Consider the following 24,499-nt stretch of genomic DNA (forward strand, 5'->3'; position numbering starts at 1 on the left):
TGGTAGGATTACAGGCGTAAGCCACCACGCCAGACCTTCCCCGAAATTTTAAAAACTGACTGGATCACCTTTTTGTTGGCTTGGAGACCAGTGTGCTCAGAAGGGAGCAGGTGTTCACTGTAGCCAGCCTGCTGAATCGCATCCCGGGGGCTGGGGCTGCAGGAGCCTTGGAGCCCGAGCTGACACCCAGCCTGACCTGCTGGGAGAGGCCGCCGCTGAGAGCGGCCGGACTCAGGGCTGCCCCTCCCTTCGCGCGGGTTCCAGGCGTGTGTTCGGGGACGCTCCAAGGGTGCACGGGTTACTTAACCATTTATGAGGCTGATTTGTTCCCGGAGGAGCAACAGTTTTATTACAGTATCTAATTACACACTGCTTTCACAAGATACCATAGTTAAAAATACTTGTCCAGAATTGTAAACCCAGTTTACTAATTAAACCCTGAGGGAACAGACTTAAGAGTGAGGCCCGTGAACGCTCAGTTAATGTGAAAGAGTACCACCTTTGGCATGACCGGTGGTTCCGGCTTTGTTCCACTTCTGCTAGATTTGACTCCTGTTCCTCTTATGTGCTTGTCATTTTATCACTAATTATTATTATTTTTTTTTTTTTGGCTCTGCGAATCGAACTCAGGACCTTGCATTTGCCTGCCAGGCAGGCGCTTGTGCCACTGAGTTACATCCCCGACTTCACTAAGTAAATTAAATTAAATACCGTTCTCAATCAGCCTTCTCTCCCAGCTTCAAGTTTATCGGAGACAGATCATGTTTTAAATCTCTGTACTCCCAGCTATTGAAGGCACCTGTGCTTTGAACGTAGACTTCTTCCTGAGAAAGGCGGATAAGGAGGTGAGGTGCGGTAGAGGGTTCTGGCTCTCCTTCCTGAGATCTGCAGAGAAGCAGGCTCGCGCCCAGCTAGGCACAGCTCTCGCTTGCGCTTGGCGCCGTGTGAGCAGAAACAGCAGTCTGGGAGTGGAGAGCGTGCAGGTCAGTTACAGGGCTGATGGCACATGACAGACACCTGCTACATCGGTTCACTGTGATGAAAGGCTAAGAATTGTTAGAGCCTGGCTACTCTGTCGTCCTACTCTGCCAGTTTTCTTAGTCACTTGTGGGATGTAGTTTGGTTGTACTGTAGCTTTTTTCCGCATAGTTTTCCTTTTTTGCTTCAGTCTGGTTAAGTCACCACGTTCCCGGGGCCACCCTTGAATTCACAATCCTTTTGCCCCACGCACCCTTTCCAAGTGCTGAGTGCTGGGCCAGGCGCCTGGCACCACAGTTGGAAGACAGTCTGTGAAGCGTTTGCTGCGGCCACACAGCCTTGTGACCTACCAACCACCATAACGTTTGTATTGTCAGAACGGTGTGTGTGGAAGTCTTGATAGAAGTGTGAACGGTGCTCTGTGGTCTCTGCTGATTTTGACTTTTTCAGTCGTAGAAAAACCAAGACATTTACGTAGTAAATTGTTTGCATTTTAATTTCTCCCAGTTTTTAAATTAGGACAAGGTGAAAATGTTTTCTAGATCCCTTAAAAATGTATATGGTATTGAGAAGGAACTATTAAACTTGTTTCCTTAAAAGAAAAAAAAAATGTAACCAATGCTGTGGGGTTAGGGATCTGTGGTAGTGAATGGTGCACCGATATGTGTGTCTGTTTCCGTCCCTCCTGCCGCCGGCTCTGAAGTTGGAGTGCCTGATCCAGTTGGTGAGAGCTGGCGCCACCCTGAATGTCTCCACCACGCGTTATGCCCAGACCCCGGCCCACATCGCAGCATTCGGAGGACACCCTCAGTGCCTGGTCTGGCTGATCCAAGCCGGGGCCAACATTAACAAGCCGGTAAGCACGCACGCGCAGCCCTGCCTTCGTGTTTCATTTCCAGGCATAGTTACTGCATGGGGTTGTTAAAAGTTGGGGTCTTTGGTACGTGCGCCCAATGTGAACTGGGATTTTTCCCTTCAGGTCTTTGTGAGTAATAGGTTCTTTCCGGAGGCCAGCATTCTGTTTATAGTTTTCTCACCTATGCTGTGACTCACCCTGCCCAAGGTCATGGCTAGGAATTGAAGGTGCTGGCCTGGCGCCCAGCTCTCCTGCTCCAGGCTCCCAGCCACCTTGCCTGGCTGCTGAGACTAAAAGCACTTGCAGGCCTCTGCCAGGGGAGCTTCAGGGTGAGCTCCTGTGGCTTTGGGCCCCAGCTGGGGTGGCAACTGGATGCAGAGTTGCCAGGAGTCTCACGCCGAGGGAAAGAGCAGACGACTGGAGAGCTTTGTGTGCTTCACACAGATGGGGTGTGTGTGCCAGGCTCCACACAGTCTCTCTCCGGTACCCTTCCACCCAGGGAACCTGCACACAAGTGCTCAGAGCCTCAGCCTCTGGTGCAGAAGCGGCCTGTGGGTGCTCCGAGTAGGAGCAGCCCCCAGACTTGGCATCCTGCTTGGGGTGAGCCATCTGGGAGACTTGGGCTGGGGCTTTGGTGCCTGCTTTATGCCTTTGATTTCCTCTCCTGTTTTTATACCCTTTTCAAACTGAACCATCAAGGTTCTGATGGGGCAGAGATAGTTTTATCTTCTTTGTGTGTGCTGGGATTGAGTTCTGTTTTGCACATGCTAGGCAAGCCCTCTACTGCTGAGCTACACAGTAGCCTTTTTTATTTTTTTATTGGTTTTTTTTTTCCCCGGTACCAGGAATCGAACTCACGACCTTGCGCTTGCCAGGCAGGTGCTGTGCCACTGAGCTAAATCCCCAGCCCCAACCCCTTTTTATTTTTGAGGCAGTGTTTCCCTGAGTTTCTAGGCTGGCTTGACTTGGAATCCTTCTGCCTCAGCCTGGTGGGTAGCAGGGGTTACAGGCATGTACTTTTCTCTGTTGTTCCTAAGAGTTGCTCTTTCTGGTTACAAGTAGCTGTGAAGCAACTGTTGTCCTCTCCTGGAGATGGCTCAGCCACTGCCCTCAGCTGCAAGTGGTCCGGAAGGAAGGTGTTCAGCCACGGTTTAAGCCCAGATTGGGGGGGTGAGTCAGTGCAAGGCATTTCAGGCACCTGACCTATTTTCCTGAGCTAGCCATAGGCTGGAGGTGAAGCCAGCTTTGAGGCCTGCTTCTGTCTCAGAGCAAGACTCAGGCCTGGCCTGCTTCTAGGCTGCAGTGGCCCTCTGGATGCGCTGCTTCTCTGCTGCCTCACAGCTCTTGCTCCTGTGGATGGCTCCTGCTCACCCTCCCATCTTGGGTAGAGGGCATAGTGAGCTTGAGCCAGCTCTCCCTGGCAGTCCAGCTTTTTTTCTTAGTTTTTTGAGGCAGGGTCTCACTGTATAGTTTAGGCGAGCTTGAACTCACTGTGTAGCCCATACTGCCCTTGAATTCTCGGCCATCCTGCCTCAGCCTCCCAAGTAACTGGGATTACTGGTGCCCCCTGCCCCCATGGGGCAGGGCCTCATTCATGGGGTGCTCCCTCCTACAGCTCCAGTGCCATGGGCGCCCCTCTTCCTCCTCAACCCTTAAACAGCTGATCTTTCTTACTCTCTGCTCTTGTATGCTCTTCATTGTCTGAACCTGGCATGGTATTTCCTCTGTTAGCCGGTAGCATCTGAGCTGCTGGCAGTTCCAGGCTGGTTGTCCTTGAGGTGGGAGAGCTGGTATGCTGGCTGCCAGTTCCTGGAGAGTGGAGCTTGTGGGTCGGGGGGTTATGCCCATATGACTACTTGCTAAGGATGTACAAGTCCTGTCTAGCTTCTAGTATCCAGATTAGAACTTGAGTGTTTGTGATGAAAAAAATCAAAGGGCCCTGCCTGTTTGGGGCGCTCTGGTGCCTCCCCCTTTTCCCTCCAAGTGTGCCACACAGGTCACTGGTTCTCTTGGCGATGTGTTGGTCTAGACCAGAAGCTTCAGCACCTTACCATAGCCCTTGGCTCTTAGCGTCCTCTCCTGTCCCTGGAGGGCTTTGGGCAGTGCTCAAGCCGCATGCAGGGCCTCCTGTGTCACGACAGGGAGCTCGCCTTTTGTGTCCCCTGCTGTCCCACCATCCTGTGAAATGGTGTAAGGGATGCTGAGCTTTCACTGTTGTTCTGAGGAGAGCTGTCACACCACCTTCCTTTCTTGAGGGCTTTTGCACAGCCTCACTTAAGTCTCAGTTGCAGCTGGATTTTTATGTAAGTTTTGTCTTTTGTGGACCACTTCTTTCCTCCACCCCTCTTCGAGGCAATGGTTTACCTTTTTTTACACATCTGCATTCACTGGTTGCCTGAATGGCTGTGTGGTTTTCTACTTCCTTCTCTTGTTAGGAAATGGATTTTCTTTGTGCTCAAGCTCTCTGTCTGTTTGGAGCCCTGTGGCTCCTACTTTAAACACAGGGCCATACTCCACCTGCCCAAGGCGCCAGGCCTTGGTTTGTTTCCTGCAGAGTACCTGCGCTCCTTCCTCTGGGGCCCTCACCTGGCTGCACCTACAGAGTTCTTTCTTGTGGTGGTGGTGGTGGGGTACCGGCAACTGAGCTCTATCCCTGACCCCCGAGTTCTTGCGCAGCGGGGCAGACACACGGCTGCTTCCTGCTTTCCCCAGTCCGCACCCCTGCCCTAGTGTCTCTCCTGGCCCTGCAGTAGGTGGGGCTCCACCTGCAGCTCCCAGAGGCGGTGCAGCTGCCTCTCGGTTTTCTGGACAAGGCCTTCATGTCCCAGCAGACAAACTCCTCGATCTCTTGGATCTGTTTGCGTTTGCTCTGTTGGACTCTTTACTACCTGGAAGCCTCGGAGCATTGGCGTTGTTTTTCCCTTCACACAGTACAGAAGACTCTTCTCTCCCTGGGCGACTGCATGGTTAGACTTCAGAGGTTTCCTTGAGTCAGCTCACTCCGCCTCTCCCGCCCGGGCCTGCTCGGCGCCTTTCCCATGCAGAGCTCTTTCGTGGCCTAGCGGCTGGCTCTGACCCTGGTGTCCTCCTTGCTTCTCTTGGCCCTGCATCTGATCTCAGGTTGTGTCTAAAATACGGTTCCACCTCAAGTCGAGCTGGAAGATGCCGGGGACATGGATGCCTGTCCTCGCGTTAGCATTGTTCAGCTGTGGGGATCATGGGTGGAGAGACCCTTAAGTCAGCGAGAATGTGTACTTCTTACACTTTTCTTTTCTTTTTCTTTTTGTATCGAGAATCAAACTCAGGACCTTGTGCTTGCCAGGCAGGCGCTTGTGCTGCTGAGCTGTCTCCCCTGCCCACATGTTGCTTTGCTTCACAGGTACCAGAGGAGGCCGCTGGCCGCCGCAGGCATGGGGTGCAGTCGGGTTCTGAGTGTGTGTGTTGTCTTGCAGGACTGTGAGGGGGAAACTCCCATTCACAAAGCCGCCCGCTCTGGGAGCCTGGAGTGCCTCAGCGCCCTGGTGGCGAACGGGGCTCACACTGAGTAAGTGTCTTCCATTCTTCTCCCAGCCAGACATTTCCTCAGCTCAGCGTTTAGAGCAAGCAGAGACCCCGAGGGGCTTCACCTTTCCCATCTCTGCTGTTAGTGAGGACAGTGTAGGTGCATTTGAGCATGTGCAGAAGGGGCTGTGGCTCCAGGCTGCTTGTCACAGGCGAGGCGGCAAGGACAGTCAGCTCCCTAGATGTGGCTGTGACGTCCTGACCTTGCCACTCACGAGTCCTTCAGCGTGGCCGGTCTTCCTGCTTTCCTTCGCCAGGTTTTAATTTCTGAACTGAGCTTGGGTTGGAACATCTTGCAGTCCTTTCTGGCTCAAACACGCTCAAGACGGTGAGCTTTTCTCAGTGTTGGCTCCTCATCTTAGCAGATGCAGGAAGCTTGTTTTAGAGCCTGTTAACGACTTCAGGGTTTGTAGCTCCTTGGAAAGAGGACTGTCAAGACTGGCGAGCCCTTGATACCATGGCCTTGTTTCAAAGGTCCTTACTATAGCCCCATTTACATCAGCTAGTTGATTTGTTGTCTGATGAGACAACCTTAATGTCAAGTGATCTTTAGAAATGTGATCTTGTATGCAAATCATTAGCTATAGCATTATCCATTTATTATAATTTAACTTTCTCTTAAAGATTATAGAATAAAATTTTTTTCAAAGTTTATAGCATTAACAAAATGGGTGTGGTTTTTCACCCTTAAATGTTGAGTGTAAGCTATAGAGTTCTAATAACCAAGATAATACTAGCTTTTTTGTTTTACCTTAAGTGTCACGAGTAATTTATAAAATTAATTAGAAACCACTTTATTTTACTTGGAAACAGAAAATTTTAGACTTTGGGAGAGTAAAATCCACAGAATTAACCTAGTTTAACCCTTTGGTTTCCATGTCGTTGTTTTGACTCTGTATAACAGTAAGTTTTTTTAGATCCTGGACAACAAACCATGCAGGTCAATGCGAGGCGCTGCTCCATAGGAGAGGCTGTCGCTGGCCTCCCCGGGTCTTAGCTTCTGTCTCGCTGAGCGCTGTGGGGGCTTGGACCCTTTACTTACGGCGTGAGTTGTAGCCTGTTAACCGCCACGATGCAGGGACCCTTGTGACTTAACACGCAGTTATGACCTAAGGTAATGTAAAAAGTATCGGTAATGTGGATCTACATCTACAGCCTTAAAACACTGAGGGGATTCTCCATGAATTGCTCTGGTTACAGGTGAAGTTTATTGGCTGTGTTTAGATTAAAAACTCAGGTCTTTAATTTTAATAACAAACTTTGATTATAAAATAGTCATTTATAACAATGGATTAAATTGCTTGATTATCATTAATTGAAATAATGAATAATTAGAAGTTGATCTTTTAACAACTTATTTTTCTAAACAATACTCTAATGGTCCTAAACATTTTATTACAAAGATGATAGCTTAATTCTTTGAGCCAGTATCTATCACGATGTCCTTTTTTTCAGTAGGTGTCTTTTTAAACATGAGCATCTTTTATTTACGATTCTGTCCTTGGTTACAGGACCCTCAAGTGTCTCTTTCCCACCAGGCGTGGCTGGGCATGGCTCGAGAGCCTGTCTGTTCCCATCTCAGTATAAGAGCTCCCCCTCGAGACCCTGCATTGTGGTGACTTCCCTGGACTGAGCATTCAGATTTTTTTAGAAGAAACTTTTAGCCTGAGCTGCCTAGCCAAAAGCAATTCTTAAAATTCTAAGTCTTTGGCCTGGAGAAAAAAACTCAAGTAATCATTATTTATTGCTGTTGTGTATGTTGTTATTTAGAACATCTAAATAAAATGTCTATTTTGCCAGTAAGGTAAATCGAAATGTTTCTTGGTATCTGTTCTGCATCTTTTCATAGTTTACCCCCACTTAGCCTATCAACATATATAACAATGTGATTCCCCAGAACAATGGTGTTTAGGTCGATTTTATTTGTTCCCTGTAATGCTGCACATATGGTCAAGTATAGTCCTAGCGAATAACACCTTTTTTATAAGAGTGAGCAAATACACAGACTTCATTCACTTAAAGCTACTTTTTTGCAGTTGAGAATGGGCTAGATTGCAATTATTTTATACTCTGTGATGTAAATTAGCCTTCTTCTCTGAATAGAGTAAAAGCTGCCTCAGACTATTTTTAAATTAACAGTTTTGCTCTTAATTCCTACTCATCTTTTTATATATCTGCTACATTAAAGTGGCCAAAGTCTAACCATGTGTTTGTTTGGTCATCAGGTAGATATAATGATAAGGGCAGGTGTGCTAAGTATCTATGGCTAGAATGGTTTGTTACATAACTTACTTGTTAATGTAGGTTGCCACTGTAAGATAACGCATTTCAGCTGCTGTGCATCGTATTAAATTTTCTAGCACCACACGTGAGTATGTTAATGGACTTTTGTTTTCTTCTCTTAATTGAAATCTTGAGTTTTGGTGCCAAGTTACCTTTTCCATGTGAGCTTCTCTTTCTGGCTTGTGGGGTGGCATACTTGCCATTGCCTGCATCTAAAACTGAACCCCATAGGATCAGATCAGATCTCAGTTCTGACCACACGTTTGCATACGTTACAGTATCTAAGGGTGACATTTTCACCATTATGCCAAATGCCAAATTATAATGGCCCTTCCTCTGTCCAAGGGAGAGCTTCCATGGCGGCCTGTGTTCACCACGCGCTTCCTGTGGTGGGCTTCTGCTGCAGGGCGGGCAGGGCCTCGAAGGAGAAGACCTGGCCGAATTTAGGCATTGGGTGACAGGAAGTGAGGAAGGGCCTAAGGTTAGGTCTTGATGTGATTTTGGAGAAAGATTTAGAAACGCACTGTGTGCTGATAACAAACACCTTTTTTAACGCTAGAAAGAGCTTTTGAGCGTTGGGTTAGTTTCACTGTTAGATTTTTGCCTCCTTGTGTTTTTCTGGAGAAGGTGGGAGATGTTTCCTTCTTGACCAGCTATGAACTTAACTGGCCCCCTTCTCTCTGTTTTCCTAAATAGAAGTAAGGGGCCTGCCTGGACACAGAAGCCGGAGTTGCCTTCTCCTGATCGGCTTGGTTGGTCCTGGCCTCGTTTTCTTAACGTAAGGACTGGTTCCCTGGAGAACCACCTGTAGCCTGAGCCGGCATGGTCAGGGCAGTCTCCTTCCCTGGTGGGCATGGCAGCCATAGCTGTCTAGAATAATGGAAGTCTAAAGCACAGTGGTGACACTTGTTTAATGCTGTAACGCTTGAGGCTGAATTTTTAGAAATTCTTAGAGTTGGTTTAGTTTGGTGCACATTGGTGGCCTTGTGTGACCCACTCTATTTGTTTTATCATGGAACCCCGCTAGGAAGCAGACTTGCCGCCAAGACAAGTGCATAGGTGAACCCAGTCCGGGTGTCAAAAGTGCACTGCAGCTTTGTCTCGGCAAAAGCGAACGCAGATTTACTTTATTGGCCATTCATTTTTGACATGTGTGGTTTCTGTTATTGGTTGTCCCTCTGACTAGCAGCTGTTAGGGGATGTGTTAGAATTAGGGCTTCTGGTGGTGTAGATGCTCTGAATCCGGTTGCTCTTTGCATCCCAGCACTTGCCCCCCTCGTCTGATGATCATTGCTCAGTTGTGTCTGGCTTTTCTGTCCTCTGCCTGGGGTGCATGCTCTGGATGCAAGGATCACTTCCTGAAGTGCTGTCATGTGTCCTTCCACCAGGCAGGTGGAGATGACAGACTGACCAGGCTTCAGAGCTGTTGACAAATTTGGTTCATAACTGTGTTTTTTTTTCATAACCGCTGGAATAATATATGGGCTCAATATTTTTTTAACTTCTGCTTTTATAGATAGAGCTTTCAAATCAAACCAACAATTTCTAAATCCGTGTCTGTCTTCTTTGCTGAGTTACAGTTGGAGCGTGTTAGGTACCCATCAGACTCCATGAGTGATGGATGCTCTTAGATTTTAACGTATGCAAACAGAACTGGTTCAGTTGCAGCATCAAACTGTCCTTGGTAATACTGACCTTGAAATGGAAACTTGGCACCAAATTTATTCAGGTAGAAACTTTTTCGTTCAATTGTTTCTTCCTGCTGTTAACTGAAGAATATGTTTATAAAACTTCATTATATTAAGTTGGATACCAAAGGGTTAAATATACACCTGTATTTCTTTTACCTAAGATACTTTCTATGTTTGCTAATGCTTTGTCTGTACAAATGGACATTTAGAAATGTTTTTTATCTTTTTTTTAATGATTCCATTTATTTGCTTATTTCCATCTAGGAATAGTTACTAATGTATTTGTGATACAGCATACCAAATTTTAAAGTAACCAGAATCGTGAGTTGACGGTTTTTAGTCCGTATGTTAAATTTCGTTGGAATATTGACATTGGAATTGGCTTCATGCTGAAAAGACCGAGGGAGCATAGAGGGCAGTGCTGAGCAGCTGCCTGCGCAGGGCGTCACGGGCCAGCGGCGCAGCCCAGCTCCTGCCCAGCACCTCATGCGTGTGTGTATCTTAATCCGATGTTGCCTGCAAATGTGATCCCGTATGAGTTATAAGTTTCCATGTATGAACCATTGCCCGTTTTAAGTCACACAGAAGATTCTGAATCTGTAAAAACTACACATGTCAATGTTTTCCAGCTACGTAATTCGAATTGACTTGATTTTTTCAAGTAATCCTAGAAAGGGGGAGCATTCCATATAGAAACTGCTGAGACTGCCACAGGTGCTTCTCCGAAACCTTACGGTTGTGGCATTGAATGCTCAGTATCGCTTCTTTCTGCACACAAGGCATACTGTTGAGGTATTTGTTGCGGTGATTGGTTTTACTGCTAATCTAGGAATTCAGATATAGATTCTTTAGATTTGCATGCTTTGCTTACCCTAATTTATGATATCTACCTCTTTATTTGTAAACTAACAATAGCTAAATTGAGATCAGAATTTTAACAGAAATACTTTTATAGAAAAATTGTGGTCCTCTTTTATTGTCACATGGCATTAACAAAAAGAAAGCATCCCAAAGGTGTCATGACGCCTGGGTTCTGGACACCATATTTCAGGTGTTTCCTGATCTGTGCATTTTCAAAATTCAAAACGAAACAAAACACAGAAACTTCTCCTTGAGTGGCTTCATTGTCCTGGTACTGTGGCACTGTAAGTGAAAACCAAAGAGAGCAAGCTGGCCTCAGAGTGGAGCTGAGTCATGGGGGGAGTTCTTGCGGTAATCTCAGAATATTCTCACAGAAAATAGAATTAGGGGTCTTTAATGCTGAGGCCGGTTGGGCAGAACACAGGGTTCAGAGTGACAGTGGTGACGTCTGTCCGAGTGCTGGTGTCGCAGTGCTGAGGGCCGGCAGAAGTGTTGGACGACGCTGTGGCTGCTTGGGCAGGGCTGCGTGGCCCAGGCCCATCCCGGGGAACTGCGGGTGCCAGTCTTTTGGATTCCCACGAGGTCGCCCGGATCGAGCTGGCCAACGTGGGGGCTGACCCTGCCAGCTCCCTTGGAACAAGAGCAGTATTTAAAACTGAGCGGAGCTGAATTGGTTTGAACATCAAGGTGATTGTTTTCGAATTTTTGAGACTGCTCATTTTCAAAGATCTCCTGGATCGATGTTGGAGCAGAGAGGGCAGCCAGGGCTGGAGAGCAGTCTCCATGGTCACTGCCCCTTGGTGCCAGGCTGAGCCACACAGATTCAAGCAAGGGTCAGGTGTGTGCCCTAGAGATTTGTCTAGGACTTTTTTTTTTTTCCCCCCGGTACCGAGAATTGAACTCACGACCTTGCGCTTGCCAGGCAGGCGCTGTGCCACTGAGCTAAATCCCCAGCCCCTAGAGATTTGTCTAAACACAGGACGTGCAGTTTTGTGTCTGCCGGCTGACGTGAAAATAGTTTCTGAGTGCATATTTGACAGTTTCCTGGAGTAGTTAGATTTCCCTTGGGAAGAGTGTAACCCGTGCAGTCCAGTCAGCTTTGTCCTTCCTGATTGTGGTGGTGTGTGTAGGGTCCCGCGTCTAGGCTCTGGTGCGTGCTGACCCCACGGTGCAAGCCTGCTGCTGACACAAGCTGGCCTCAAAGTGGAGCCGTCCTAGAGCTGAGCCTGTCCCTCTCTGCCTGCCTCCCGCAGAGCCCTGGGTTCCGTGATTGTTGTTAACTCCTGCACTCGAGCGTGAAGGGACGAATCGTCCTACGGTCAGAACACCACACGGAGTTGACTGCAAGGTCTGATTCTTTTTTATTAAAACTCAGTGCATTGAAGGCTCAGGGTATAGCTCGGAGCATGTAGCTCAGTAGTTCAGCACTGCAAAAAGTTTTTTTAAAGATGTAAAGCATTTTGAGACCTGTGCACCTCATGATTATTTCTCATTTCGTCTTGGAAGCCCACATAACTTTTAGCCTCCGTGGAGCATTTGAAATGAAACTGCAAGGGGTAGCCTGGGCACTGCTGAGCACAGTGACACCCACTCACCCTCTCCCAGGGCAGCTGGCCGAGACGGCACAGCTGGAGCAGGCTGCTGACTCGCACCAGATTTGTGGTTTTTGTTTTAAGTTTTTGACAACTTTTTAAAAGTTACCTTTTTCTCGCATCAGTAGTGGATGAATGATGTGTGAATCTAGTAGACTTCTGAGGAAGACCCCTGAGAGCGTCATGAGTCCGGCTAAGTGTTATTTAGCAGGGCTGGCCTATAAGCTAAGAACAGTTGTTACCCTTTTAGATGGTTCCAAGAATAGTATTTTGTAACACACGAGATTCTGACTTCAGGGCTCATAAAGGCTGGTTAGACACATCCATGCTCAGCCTTCTGTGGCTGCTTTCGGCCCACGGTGAACACTGAGTAGTTGGGACTGAGAGTGTGGCCTGCAGCCCCTCAAGTGTCTGCCATCCAGCGGGCTACGCCAGGTGCCGCCAGGTGCCTGCCATGACAGCTGCCTAGGATGCCTCTGCTGGGGCCTGTGCTGTGCGCCGGGAGGTGTGAGGAGCCCTGTGGGACGGTCAGCGTGAGCAGAGCAGCGTGCAGGGAGGAGAGGAAGGCCGGGAGCAGCGGCCTGGGTTAGAACATGTGCAGTCGTCCCTGGAGCATGGGCACAGTCACTAGAAGCAGAGAAGGGATTCTGCTTCCTGTCCTGGCTCTGGAGTAGTACAGAGATGGTGCCCCTTGGACACCACCCAGTCTCATCGCTTCCTCCTGAGTCCCTGTGTCGCAGGCCCGATGTCTACCCAGGACGTTTTCTAGAGGCCTGCTGCTCTCTCTTGACCATGTGACCAACTGGTGGTTGATAGCGTGGTCCACGCCCAGGAGTCCACAGTGCGAGTTGACCGCTGCCCTCTGCTTGGGAGCACTCCCTTTGGCTAAAGCCAGTGTGGAAGAGCATGTCAGACAACAGTGGCTGTGACTGCCAGTGTGGACCACTTCAGGGCAGGCAGGGAGACCTGGCCGGGGTTAAGGGTGCAGGGAGCACCCCATGCTTCATCAGAGTCCACGCTGGTCTCACATTGCCGTGCCCATTCTGTGCCTAGCCTTTCCTCCCCGGCCTGGCCTTGGTGATGCTTGGTGCCATTTTTAAAAGGCTGTTGGCTCTGCTTTTCTGTTCTCTGATTCGCTTTGCTGTCAGTGCTTTTATTTGTCCTGGGATCAAATGGCAGCTCCTCATTTCTGTGTTTGGTGTTGGAGAGCTAGGCCATACTGACTGTTGAAAGGATCGTTTTATGAGTTTTGCTTTTGTTCTTGGTCTTTATTCTTCTTGAGAGAGTAGACCTGTCTAGGCCATCCTCACTCTGAAAATGAAGCCCAGTTTTTTTGTGTGTATGTTGTATTTTAGTAACAAGTGCCTGTTTGGGACATGTAATCTATGGAGTTCATGCTGCCCAAAAAGTTTCTTTTTCATTTAATTTATATATCAATAAAAAATGCAGGATGAATATTCATCAGAATTTACAGCTTTGGGTTTTTATAGCAGATTAAGGTATCTGATTTTAATTCCGAATTGTCCTATATATAGCATACCCTTTATTTTTAAGACAATCTTGTTGATTTCTGGGGCTGTCAAATCTTAACTTCATAGCATATTAAATTGGCCTCAGCTCTCCTTCCAGACACGCCTCTCATTTCTTTACCTTGTGGTTCAGGAAGGAGGAGACCCTCCGGTGAGTGTCCGAAGACCTTTAAGGCGTCTCATTCTGAAGGCCAGAGCTTGTGTGAGCGACACCGAGCAGCAGCACAGGCGGGGTGGCGCTCATGAGCGAAGCTGGCTTCCCTCTTGCGTGGTCTGCGGCACTCCTGGGCACAGCGTGGGGGGCGGGGCTTGCTGCAGCGGCCCCGTGCCGCCCTTCGCCGTGTGGGAGTGCCTGGCTGCTCTGCCCTGTGCTTGTCCAAGGCCAGGTGTTAAGCGCAGCTGGTGCTTTGCGGAGGTGGTTTCCAGAGCAGTGTCCTGTCTGACTTCTGGAAAGGAAGCCTGGAGTTAATTTCGTTCTCGGTTTAATTCTGTGTCCTGGAGCCTTCAAGTCCAGCTGATTCACTCCTGTTTTATGCATATCTTGCACTTGCATCCTGCCAGGACTTTCGGCTTAAGTCAGAGCCTCGGTATTGCTGGAGCCAAGGCTTTTCTGTGTCCTTAGCCAAGTGAGGTGCTGGTCCGTGCAGGGCAGGGCAGGGCACTTAGCTGAGGGGGTCCTGGGCCGGTGTGGTGTGGAAAGGAAAGCAAACGTCCACTCAGGTACCACAGCGTGCCAACATGCAGTACTTGGCAGGCTTTCCTCAGCCGGGCTAAAACCCAGGCTGAAAGCGGCTTTTCAGGTGGTGAGTTGACAGTCGCTCGGGCAGCGTCAGGGCACCTGAACTTCCACTCACAGTGCCACGTGCCAGCACAAAGCCTGGCGTGTTGCGAGGCGGAGACTTGTTTCAAGGCCGCTTGCTCTAAATGCCATGGGCAATTTTCAGTACATGTTTGTTTGCTATGATTTCACCGAGGCTAAAGGATGGGGTTTAAAGTAAGTGCAGATAGCATAGAATCTAGTTTCAGGTAAAGTCTGAAGTAGCTTAAAGTTAGATTCTTCAGACTAACATAGAATGCGGTTTTGAGAAGTTAAACAGGAAGAAGGTACCTTTTTAAAAAGTTTACTATACTGCTTTTTAAAATTACTATTGCCCAAATCTTGCTTAGAAATCAAATGTTTAAGAGAAGTTAGTTATGGAGCTAGGATGATTAACTGCTCCTTCAGTGGAGATTTGCTGTAAATTGTTGACTTTGATGTCATCCTCAGATAGATAGTCAGTTCTGCAGGAGCAGAGACCAGGTTCACGCGCGACCGGGTGGTAATTCAGTGTTTTTGTGTTGTGCAGCCTGAGAAACGCCAGCGGCCTGACGGCAGCAGACCTTGCCCAAACCCAGGGCTTCCAAGAGTGCACCCAGTTTCTCTTGAGCCTCCAGAGGTGTCAGCTGAGCCGTTTCTGTCAGAATGGCGCCTTGAGTGGGGGTCATGAGAACGTGTTTCCCAGTCACGTTAGTGGGGGAACAAACCGAAAGAGGTGCTTGGAAGACTCAGAACACTTGGGTGTGAAGAAAGCTAGAACCGGAGGTGAGAGCCCTGGGCCCGGGGGCGGGAGGGGGCATGTGACAGCTCAGAGATCACTGTGTCCCTCCAGTTTCTCAGCACCTGAATTCAGCATCTGCCGTCAGTCAAGAAGAAGTTCATTTTGTGTCTGTTCAGAATATAACCATTAAAACAAATCTGCCTCTGTGCCTGAGTTTTGGGCTTCTTCCGAATGCTCCCAAGCCTAAAAGATGATGATCTCGGGCTGGGGATATAGCTCAGCAGCACAAGCGCCTGCCTGGCGAGTGAAAGGTCCTGAGTTCGATCCCCGGTACCAAACAAAAACAGAAAGTTGATGATCTGGCAGGAATTTTTTTCTATTTGGTGTGGTCCCCCTGGGCTGAGACCCTGGCTGTTCCTGGCCCTGCGAATTCATTTGCCAGTGTCTCGCAAGGAGCTAAGGTAAGTGGGAAGGAGCCTTCCGCAGAGACAGTGATGATCACATTGCGGCCTACAGTGTTCAGATGTTAGTGGTCAGGGCCCATGAGAGTGGCCAGGCGGCCTCTGGCCACGAAGGGCCCAAGGTCATTTTCATCTTCAGTTCTGTGTGGGGTGGCAGCTACTGCTCCAGCGCTGGGCCACAGGGGCATCTGATGGGACAGGCTTTTCCCCTCAAGTTGATACGCACCTGTTTTACAGCTGTGTGAAGGCCTCCCTGTAACAACCTGGTGACTCTTGTAGCCTGTAGGCATGAAAGTGTGACCTGGAATGTAATTGTTGATACTAAGATTTGGGGTGGGGGGTGATTTTTGAGACAGGGTCTTTATATATAGTTCAGGCTGCCCTGAACCCACTACATCGCCCAGGCTGGCTTCAAACGCACAGCAGTCCTCCTGCCTGCCTCTCAAGTGCTGGGATTACAGGTGTGCACCACAATACCTGTAAATCTGAGAATGGGGATTGTTAATGGGGAAGTGTTGCTCAGTATTCTCATTGATTTGATTTATTTGTACCGTGTTGCAGTAGATTTTTTTTTGCTTTTTTGTTTTTTTTTTGTTGTTGTTTTTTGAGGTAAGCTTTCACTATGTAGCCCAGGTTTTTGCAGTCTGCCAGTTGACACGTGTAATCCTGGGAGCTGTTTGAGACCCCTGGCTCAGAATGCAGTTGCCCCTTGCAGGGCAGGGCAAGGGCCGCAGCCTCAGCTGGCTGTTTTTCAGCAGGAGGAGGAGGAGGAGGCTGTGGGCTTAACGCGAAGCTAAGGGGATCCAGAAGTCACGTTTTAATCAAATGGGTACTTTACTGACCTCAGGACCGTGGCCACAACGGGACGGCAAAAATACCGTTCAGGAAAGGCCCAGCACTGGGGCTCAAAAGTCCACAGCGAGGATTTTCAACGTGCTTTTCCCGGGATTGGACTGGGTCCTTCAGAGTGGTTTTAGTCTCCTGAGAATTGGCCCTTTGGTCTGGCCCTGCACTTTGAGGGAGAGCACAGATGTAGGCTACTTTGCTACCTTACCCTGCTGGAAGGTCCAACAGGAATGCACGGGGCTGGGCAGGAGGTCCTGACTCTATGTCAATCTGGGGTCCCGCAGCCCAGCTTCCCACACCTGCCTGTGGGGCAGAGTGTTAGCTCGTGAGGACAGGACGGGTTGTAGAAGTGGCCTTGTGACACCCGTGTTGTGGAATGCTCAGCCATTAGCAGTAACTGGAATCAGCCGGAAGAGGGGAAGAGGAGCTTCCCTGTCACAGGCAGAGTACAGTGGCCAGCTTGGAGGAGGTGCTTTGTTTTCTGTCTGCACAAACCTCTGTCTCTACAGCGTGGTATTAGGTTTGACTGGCTCCTTCAGCAGTGGCAATGGGTGTGGGAGGACACAGTGCCACCGTGCCCGATGGAGGGGCGTGACGAGGCCAGGCTAATTGGGTAGCTGTGAACATAGAGTTGAAAGGTGAATTGTTACAGCTGGTACCTGCCTCTGCCTGGCAAGTCTATCCGTTCGTGGGTGTCAGGAAGGGCAGGAGGAGGGTAGGGAGTAAGGTCCTGATTGTCCTAGGTGCTGACGGTGGCCGGCGCAGCACACCACAGGGGCTCCTTCGGGAGGGGCCGGGTCCTGCCGTTTCCTTCCTGCTGTCTTCCCACCTCTGGGAAGGACCCTGCCCCTCAGGCCTGGTGGCCTTCAGTCCCGTTGGCTTGCCGAGCCTCAGCCTCCTTGCCCGTCCTGCCTGTCCTGCCCGCTGCTTTTGTGATCCCTTGGGCTGAATTGGACCCTGCTGAACAGGTGTCACTGAACCCTGTGGAGAGCTGTTTCTGGCATCTCTGTATTTCTGGCTCTCAGGTGGGTGTTCTGATGGTCTGCTCTGGCCCCTGGGTGTAGTGAACGAAAAGGCAGCCCTGCTGCTGCTCTGAGCCTGCTTGCTTCATGTCTCAGCTGTCTTTCCAGGGTATGAGCTGTAAAAGTGACCTCGTTGCCATGTGCAAGGAGACCCTCTGTTGGTGTCTGGGTTCCGTTTGGCAGCGGACTCAGCCGCAGGTGTCCTCCGGTGCTGTGGGGAGCAGCTTTCCCCGCTGCCTGGGCGTTCGTGTTTTAAAGAGCAGGTGCTGGGTTGATGCTGGAGGGAGGGACATGCCGAGCTGTGGTTTGGGTGGTGGGGATAAGACGCAGGGCTAGAAGAGGCGGTGGAGCACTTCCACTTTCAGAGCACCTGAAGCGCAGGGTGGTGTGGGCCCAGAGCCTTTGCTTTTCACAGCTGTGCAGAGCGCACCCGTCCCTCTGCATCGGCTCTGAATCGGCTTCCCGTCCTGTGCACAGCACCTGCCTCCTGTCCTGGCCCTGCCCGGGAGCCCCCCAGTGGCCGGGCTGCCTTCTGTCTGCAGCATTTCTTGAAAGTATTTGGCACTGAGAGTCGTTTGTTTTGTGTCTTCTTTGGCCCCGAAGTAATTCTGTTTATTCCGTGCATTCCCTTTATGGAAAAGCCATAAGTGCCAGGTGCATCTGTGAGAGTGACACGTTCGTGACAGGAGATGAGACTGGAGCAGCCCGGGCTGCTGGGTGGACTCGCTCCTGGAACAGTAGTACTAGGCAGCCCGTGCCAGGAGCTCAGCGTTCTTGAGAAGTCAGGTGTTGTGGGGTTCATGCCATATTAATGAGTGAGACACAACTACTTTTTTCTAGAATTCTTTTTGGTTAAAAAAATTCTGATTAAAATTAGAAGCTGTGCCAGGTGTGGTGGTACCTGCATGTAATCCCAGCACTCGGGAGGCTGAGGCAGGAGGATCCTTGCGAGTTCAAGACCAGCTTGGGCTACAAACTGAGCTCAAAGTCAGCCTGAATTGCATAGCGAGACCCTGTCTCAAAAAGACAAAAATATATATAAATAAAGTAAAACTAAAATTAGAAGCTGTATGTCCAGTGGGAGTGGCTGTTCCAAGAAGCGAAGGTCCGCGTTTGGGGAAGACAGGTTGGTGTGGGGTCTGGAGGAAAAGCGATGTTTGTGTTTCCGCCTCTGGGCACAGAGAAGTGGGGATCCCGTCCACCCTGCGGTGCAGCCCGCGTGCGTGGCTGTGTGGACTCTGGGTTTGTTTGTTTTAGTAAAGTTAGTGAATGTTTTAAAAACAATTCTTAATTGGTTTTGTGTTACTGAAAAATTGTCTAAGTATTCCTTTTGAAAACCGTATACTTGGACCGGGGCTGTGGCTCAGCGGCACCGTGCCTGCCTGGCAAGTACAAGGTGCCGAGTTTGATTCCCTGTACCAGAAAAACCCATATGCTAAATTTTCAAAAGGGCAGAATTGTCTCTGGGTTGTAGAACATAAGTATATTCCAGAACAGTCTTAAAAGTAGATGCTTTTGTCACCAGGTAAATCTTGAAAAAGGACCTGGAATTCTCCGAAACTTTCCACTTCAGCCTTTTGGGCTGTGGGAGTTTCCCAGCAGAGTACAGCGTGGTCCCAGTGGTCTTTGCTTTCTGAGTCGCTGCCCTCGTGCGCGCACCGAGGAACCTGACGTCTCTGCTTTCCCACAGCTCCAGGCCTGGACTGTGCCATGCCGCTCGTGAATGGCGAGCCGGAAGAGGAGGCGGACAGAATGCACGTCGATAGAGAGTTTGCCGCCGTAACAGGTGGGAGTGGACAGTTTCCTGTTGGCTGCAACAACAGCCCAGTGCTCGAAGACACCAAGCCACAGGAGAGTGGTTCTGTTGGACCGAAAGAAATAGAGATATATACTGTTTCCGCAATGCAGACCCCTTGTCGGTGCAAGAATCAGTATGCATATTATTTCTAACATACGTTTTCCTCAAGCTGGTTTGCACTTTGTTGTTCAGTGTCTTAAAATGTTACATTACGATACCTGCGCTTGGGGCCGGTGTGTAGGAAGAAGTGTTCTTGTTGCATATCCGGTATGAGAGAGAGAAATGCAATCTTCCTGTTTTGATTTGGCTTTTGCTTAATGTGCCTTGCTTACTTTACTAATGAGGTTTGCATTTTTAATGTTCTGATGTGGACTTGGGGTGAACGAACCCAACCTGCTGTCATTTGTATTTTCAAGGGAGTAAACGGGAAGGAGGACAGTTGGGAGCAAACCTTGAGATCTGGTAAATACTGTGGTCCTGGTTTCAGCACTAACGTGACAGGCTTTCTGGCCCTGGGTGCTTCGGCGCTGGCATCCCTGCTGGTGTGTGGAGCACTGAGCACGGCTGCCGTGGCGCTGCACCGCTGAGGCTGGGGGCGCTCACATTTACCCTGTGTTTGCGCCTTGAAAGGCCAAGCTCAGTCTCTCCAGCGTTCAGAGCAGTGGGGGCGCGCCCGTGGCCTGCACGCCACACTGGGGAAACCGGGAAGGGTCGCCATCGTTGGGCAGAGTGTCTAAAGAGGACTCATCGATTCAGCTGATTTTTCTGCCAGTCTTTTATTCTGTGACCACAGAAACATTTTAGCCTTTTTCTTAATATGTTTAGAAATGCTCAGTTTCTAGTAGTTTCATTATTATGCATTTATGATAAATTCTTCACTGGGAATAAAAGATCATGTATTTTGCTTTCGGAAACCCGTAAGAAAATACCATTTTTGTTCACTTGAGAAGGAAAATGTATACATCTTCCCACAAGTGTCAGGATTGCTATGGGTAGTGTCAGCACTTTGGCAAATAATTAAATGAATTGGCAGATTTTTCATGAGCAGTGCTGATCAGAGAGCACATTGTTCTTTGTTTGGGAGGGGGTTGAGACAGGGTCTTGCTATATAGGGGAGGCTGGCCTTGAACTCACTGGGTAACCCAGGCTGGCCTCAAACTTAGCCTCAGCCTCCCGAGTGCTGGGATAACAGGTGTGCCACCACCATGCCCAGTGAGAGTACGTTTTAAATATAACGGGTTTTTGTGCTAGGGGACTCCGACCTTTACAGAAATAAGAAAACTCAAAGCCTGTTCTCTAGGAAAATGGCATTCCTTCATGCCTTTGAATTGTCAAGCATAACCTCTCCTGGCCCTTTGCTCGGCTTTGCCTCTGGCCCTGTTGGCCCTGGGGTCTAGGCCAGAGGCTCCCAGTGCCCTGCTAGCAGGGAGCTGTGGCCTTCAAGGAGCCCTGGGAGGGCAGGCTGCCATCCCGTACGTGCCTCCCCCTGCCCTTGGATTTGTTCTCGGCTCTGCTAGCATCATTTTCAGGGCGATGCATTTTTGGGAAGCTGTTAAGAGGTGTGGCTTCATGTTTTGACACATGTCCAGGGCCTGGAGCCCAGGCCTCCACATGGGTTCCCAGGAACGCAATTCCCTGCCCAGATCTGCAGGCTCTGGAAGTGGGCAGGATGGGCCTCAGGTCGTGTACCAGGCTGGGGGCACAAAAAGGGAGGCTGAGGTGGGGTGAGGGGAGCCTGGTTTCTATGCCCAGTTTATGAGATTTTCCAGGACAAGGTGAGGTTGAATTACCCAGATTCAGAGATTCAGTGCTGAAACGGGTTTACTTTACCTGGGCATTAAAGAAAAATTACTTTATTCCATGAAAACTGAAACATAGTAAGCCTTATTCACAGCCAAGGGCGGAGGCGGGGGGAATCAACAACCAAGGTTGACATAGGGTCAGTACATTTTATTACCTATGAAAGTTGATTCAGTTATTTTTTAAAAGAATATAAATTTCCCCCCTGGGAATAACTGGTTTGGGTTTTTTGGGGACAGGGTCTCATTATGCAGTTAAGGGTGGTCTTGAACTCACTATGTAGCTGAGGCTGGCCTTGAAGTGGCTGTGATCCTCCTGCCTCGGCCTCTGCAGTGCTGGGATCGCATGTGTGCACCACCACGCCAGGCAAACTGAATTTATGTTTAGTTCTTGAAACTTGTTCTCTAGAGTTTGAACTCAATACAAAAACGATCATTTACTTGAAAAAAAGTAATTACTTGAAGAATTTACAGCACTTTTGAATTATGATTGTTACCTAAGTTGCAAAAAAAAGATGGTCATGAAATATTTGCAAGGGTTTGTTACAGAACAGCCAGGGTGCTTGCTTGGCCGCGAGACTGCAGGGCCTGCTGGGTCCTGGCTGGAAGGAGGGAAGGGGAGCGCTTGCGGGCCGCAGCGGTGCGGAGAAGCAGCCTCACTAAATGCCATGAGAACTGAGCTCTGCGTGTACGCACGCCTTGCTGTCATCGCCAGAGCCGCCTCCAGTCGCACTTCGTTACTGAGAGGGGCGGTCTGGGTCCCCCGTGCTGCCGTGTGAGCCCCCGGCAGCGAGTGCTCTCAGTTCCGATCACAGAGGCGCAAGGCCGCTGCCCGCCCAGCATGCCCTGCAGCGTGAGCCTGCTCCGCCAGACGCCCTGTGCGGGCCTTTTTCAGAGAGCCTTAGTACGGCGAAGCCCTGGCTGCGGTGGTCCTGCCAGCACTGCGCTCGGGAGCCCCTCCTGCCTGCCAGGCAGCCGGCACGCATGCAGCCCGCCAGCGCCATCGGCGAGCACACCTGTCCCAGCCGTGCTCCCGCGCGCAGGTCGGGGTGCACCAAGGGACCAACTACTGCTGTCACAGTCTGGGCGCCTCCCGGCTTCTGGTTTGGGCACACCGGGAAGCTGGGGTGCGCAGCGGGCTTCCTTAGCGCACTGCATTTAACCTTTTCCCTCCCGAGCTAGAAACATTTTCTGTTTTAACTTTCACGGTAGAAAACATGACCTTCAGTTGTGATCAATCTCTTCAGGGTGATTTTAGTCTTAAAATGCGAACAGCTTTTTGGTTACTTTTCCATGCTGTCAGTATTTCCCTCTAGTGTGTTTGTCAGCTTGGATTTTTACATTTGATCCCTTACCACTACTGAAATGCATGCACTTTTCCTGTCGTGCCAGGCAGATACTGTTATTTGTAAACCTATCTATCTATACACATTTTTAAACTTTGGAAAAGCAATTGGTTTGTTTAAAAGAAAAACAACAGAAAAAAGAAAACCCTGTAGAATCATAGCAACAGTGAAGCATTTTGTGGTTCTGGTTGATACTGAATTTTGGTGACAGGTGTATTTCTTGATGCAGATGTGAAAAACAGTAGCTCCCTGTCGAGCACACTGACAAATGGCGGTGTCAGCAATGGACACTTGGACTTCCCCAGCACGAGCCACCTCAATGGAATGGACAGCAGGAGTGACCTGTGCGTCACAGGAGCTGAAGGGCTCAGCAGTGGACCAGCTCCTGGACAGCCGTTCGCCGGCGGCCAGGGCACAGTGGGTGCTAACGGGACCGAGGAGCCAGAAAAGACCCTGAGCGCCAGCCCCGAGATGTGCGGCACTCTGCACCTGAACGGGAGCCCGAGCAGCTGCGTGGCCAGCAGGCCGTGCTGGCTGGAGGACTTGGACCTCGGGGCGAGCTTGCACTACGGGTACTACCACGGCTTCGGCGACACGGCCGAGAGCCTCCCGGAGCTGAGCAGCGTGCTGGAGCACTCGAGCTGCGTGCAGGTGGAGCAGCGCTATGCCAGTGCCGTGCTGGGCACCCTGCACCTGCACCCCGGCTCCTGAGGGTGCGGTAGCCTGGCCCTTGGCTTCCCGAGACCCCGCAGCCCCCGTGGGTGCTGGGTGTGTGTGTTGGGTGTGTCTGGCATGTGACCACCGCCCTTTTATAAAACACACGTTTGAAGTTTGGTTTTTCTGACACCAGTCTCAATGTTTTTTTTAGATACAATCACCGAGAATTGTCCTTTTTCTTTTATATGCTCAATTCTGTCCAGATGAGGGGCCTGGTCACATCTCTGCTCACCTTTTGAAGGACGAGCTTACAGCTGCTTCCCTGTAGCATTAGCGATGAGTAGGCCTCTGCGAGTGGGCCCTGAGCACCAGTCCCTGCTGAATGCCGCCCTTCACGGTGGAAACCCTTGGTGCGCCTGGCCCTTGCTGACAGAAGCCGAGCGCTGCCATGGGCTCCGGAAGAACGGCTCACGCGGCCAGCGCGTCTGGACTCCACATTTCCCACCTGGTCTTTAGAGTTTTTACCACAGAAAATGGTTTCCTTTGTATGTAGTGGAAGTTAGTATTTGTAGGAAGTGTCAGGTTAAAATATTTACCTATTTTGACATTTTTTCCTTTGTTTTTGTTTTTGGGGTTTTCTGCTTTCAAATATATACCACTATATATACATATATATATACACACACACAATTAATTGAGAGAATTTTTAACCTCAAAGTAAAACAGCGTTAAGTTCATGGTTTTATAGAAATTAGCTTTGGTTTAGCAGCTAGTGGTGACGCTGTGCAAATTGTAATGAGTTTCTACTTTTCTGATTTTTGTAATAACAATTGGTGCCAATAGAGAAAATGTCAGATGAAAAGCTGATGTTCTGAGTGTACTCACATTTCGTTTTCAGCTGTTCCTCACAGAGCGAATAAAGCCAGCAGTTGGTTGTCCCTGGAGTAGCCTTTGTGCGCGAGGCGGACGCCAGGCAGATGCCGGGCCCAGCACACTTTCACGACAGCCGCAGCCTTGGAAGCTGCTGTAGTTTCGCAGATGGTTGAGTGGTTGTAAGCCTTGTAAGGAATAAGTTGTAGTTAGAAAATGGCACGGAGCTGCCACCTGTGTGTTCTGTAAAGCACTCTACGTGGTGAGTATTTTCGAGAAACCCAGGCCCGCACCAGGGCCCATCCCACACTGGCAGTGTCACCGCAGACCCCCTGAGAAGAGGAAGTGTGGGTCCTCGTGTCGCTTGTATTCGGAACCCAGATTGGGCCTCAGAGACTTCCTGCTAGACAGGTCCAGGCGGCCATCACATCACCCCGAGTACAGCAGAGGAAAACCCTGCCCTGCTTGGACTGTTCATGGCAGTGGCCCGGTGCCCTTGAGCACGTAGGTGCCTGTTGGAGAACGTGAGGCAGCCTCCTAAAGTACAGTAAAGATGGAAACACCTGGTCAGTCTGGGGCTTGTTGCACGTACAGCTGCCTCTGGGTCTGCAGCGGGGTAGGGTCCACACTTCCACCGGGGACCGCAACAGAGCTGAGCTGGGATTGAGAGCCAGCCTTGCCAGCCTACCCAGTGCTTGGCTAGAGACACATAAGGACTTGAGACGTGGCGCACGATGCCCACCACTGTGCCAGCCTCCAGGGTGGAGACCAGGCGCCGACGAGCTGCTGGAAGGAGGGTGTGAGTGTCCCT

General features: G+C 49.9%; 1 protein-coding gene across 3 annotated transcripts in view; it reads left to right on the forward strand.

Moving 5' to 3' along the window:
- Ankrd10 (ankyrin repeat domain 10) overlaps positions 1 to 23,756 on the forward strand; it is a 25,909-nt gene extending 2,153 nt beyond the window's left edge. Inside the window, exons 2-6 of one of the 3 annotated variants that reach the window (XR_259288.2) lie at positions 1,682 to 1,834; positions 5,287 to 5,378; positions 14,698 to 14,933; positions 18,909 to 19,478; positions 22,391 to 22,420. Coding sequence is in view for 2 of the 3 variants with exons in the window: in XM_005373997.2 (XP_005374054.1) it covers positions 1,682 to 1,834; positions 5,287 to 5,378; positions 14,698 to 14,933; positions 18,909 to 19,004; positions 22,391 to 22,872 (1,059 nt within the window). In the remaining variant the exon portion in view is untranslated. Of the gene's footprint in view, positions 1 to 1,681; positions 1,835 to 5,286; positions 5,379 to 8,462; positions 10,162 to 14,697; positions 14,934 to 18,908; positions 19,479 to 22,390 lie in introns of those variants that run through there. The other 2 variants (XM_005373997.2, XM_013515744.1) reach the window with 2 other exon arrangements.
- Positions 23,757 to 24,499: the final 743 nt, after the last annotated feature.

The sequence above is a fragment of the Chinchilla lanigera genome, unplaced genomic scaffold (genome assembly GCF_000276665.1).
Source record: "Chinchilla lanigera isolate Chin_1 unplaced genomic scaffold, ChiLan1.0 scaffold00003, whole genome shotgun sequence".
Taxonomy (NCBI): domain Eukaryota; kingdom Metazoa; phylum Chordata; class Mammalia; order Rodentia; family Chinchillidae; genus Chinchilla; species Chinchilla lanigera.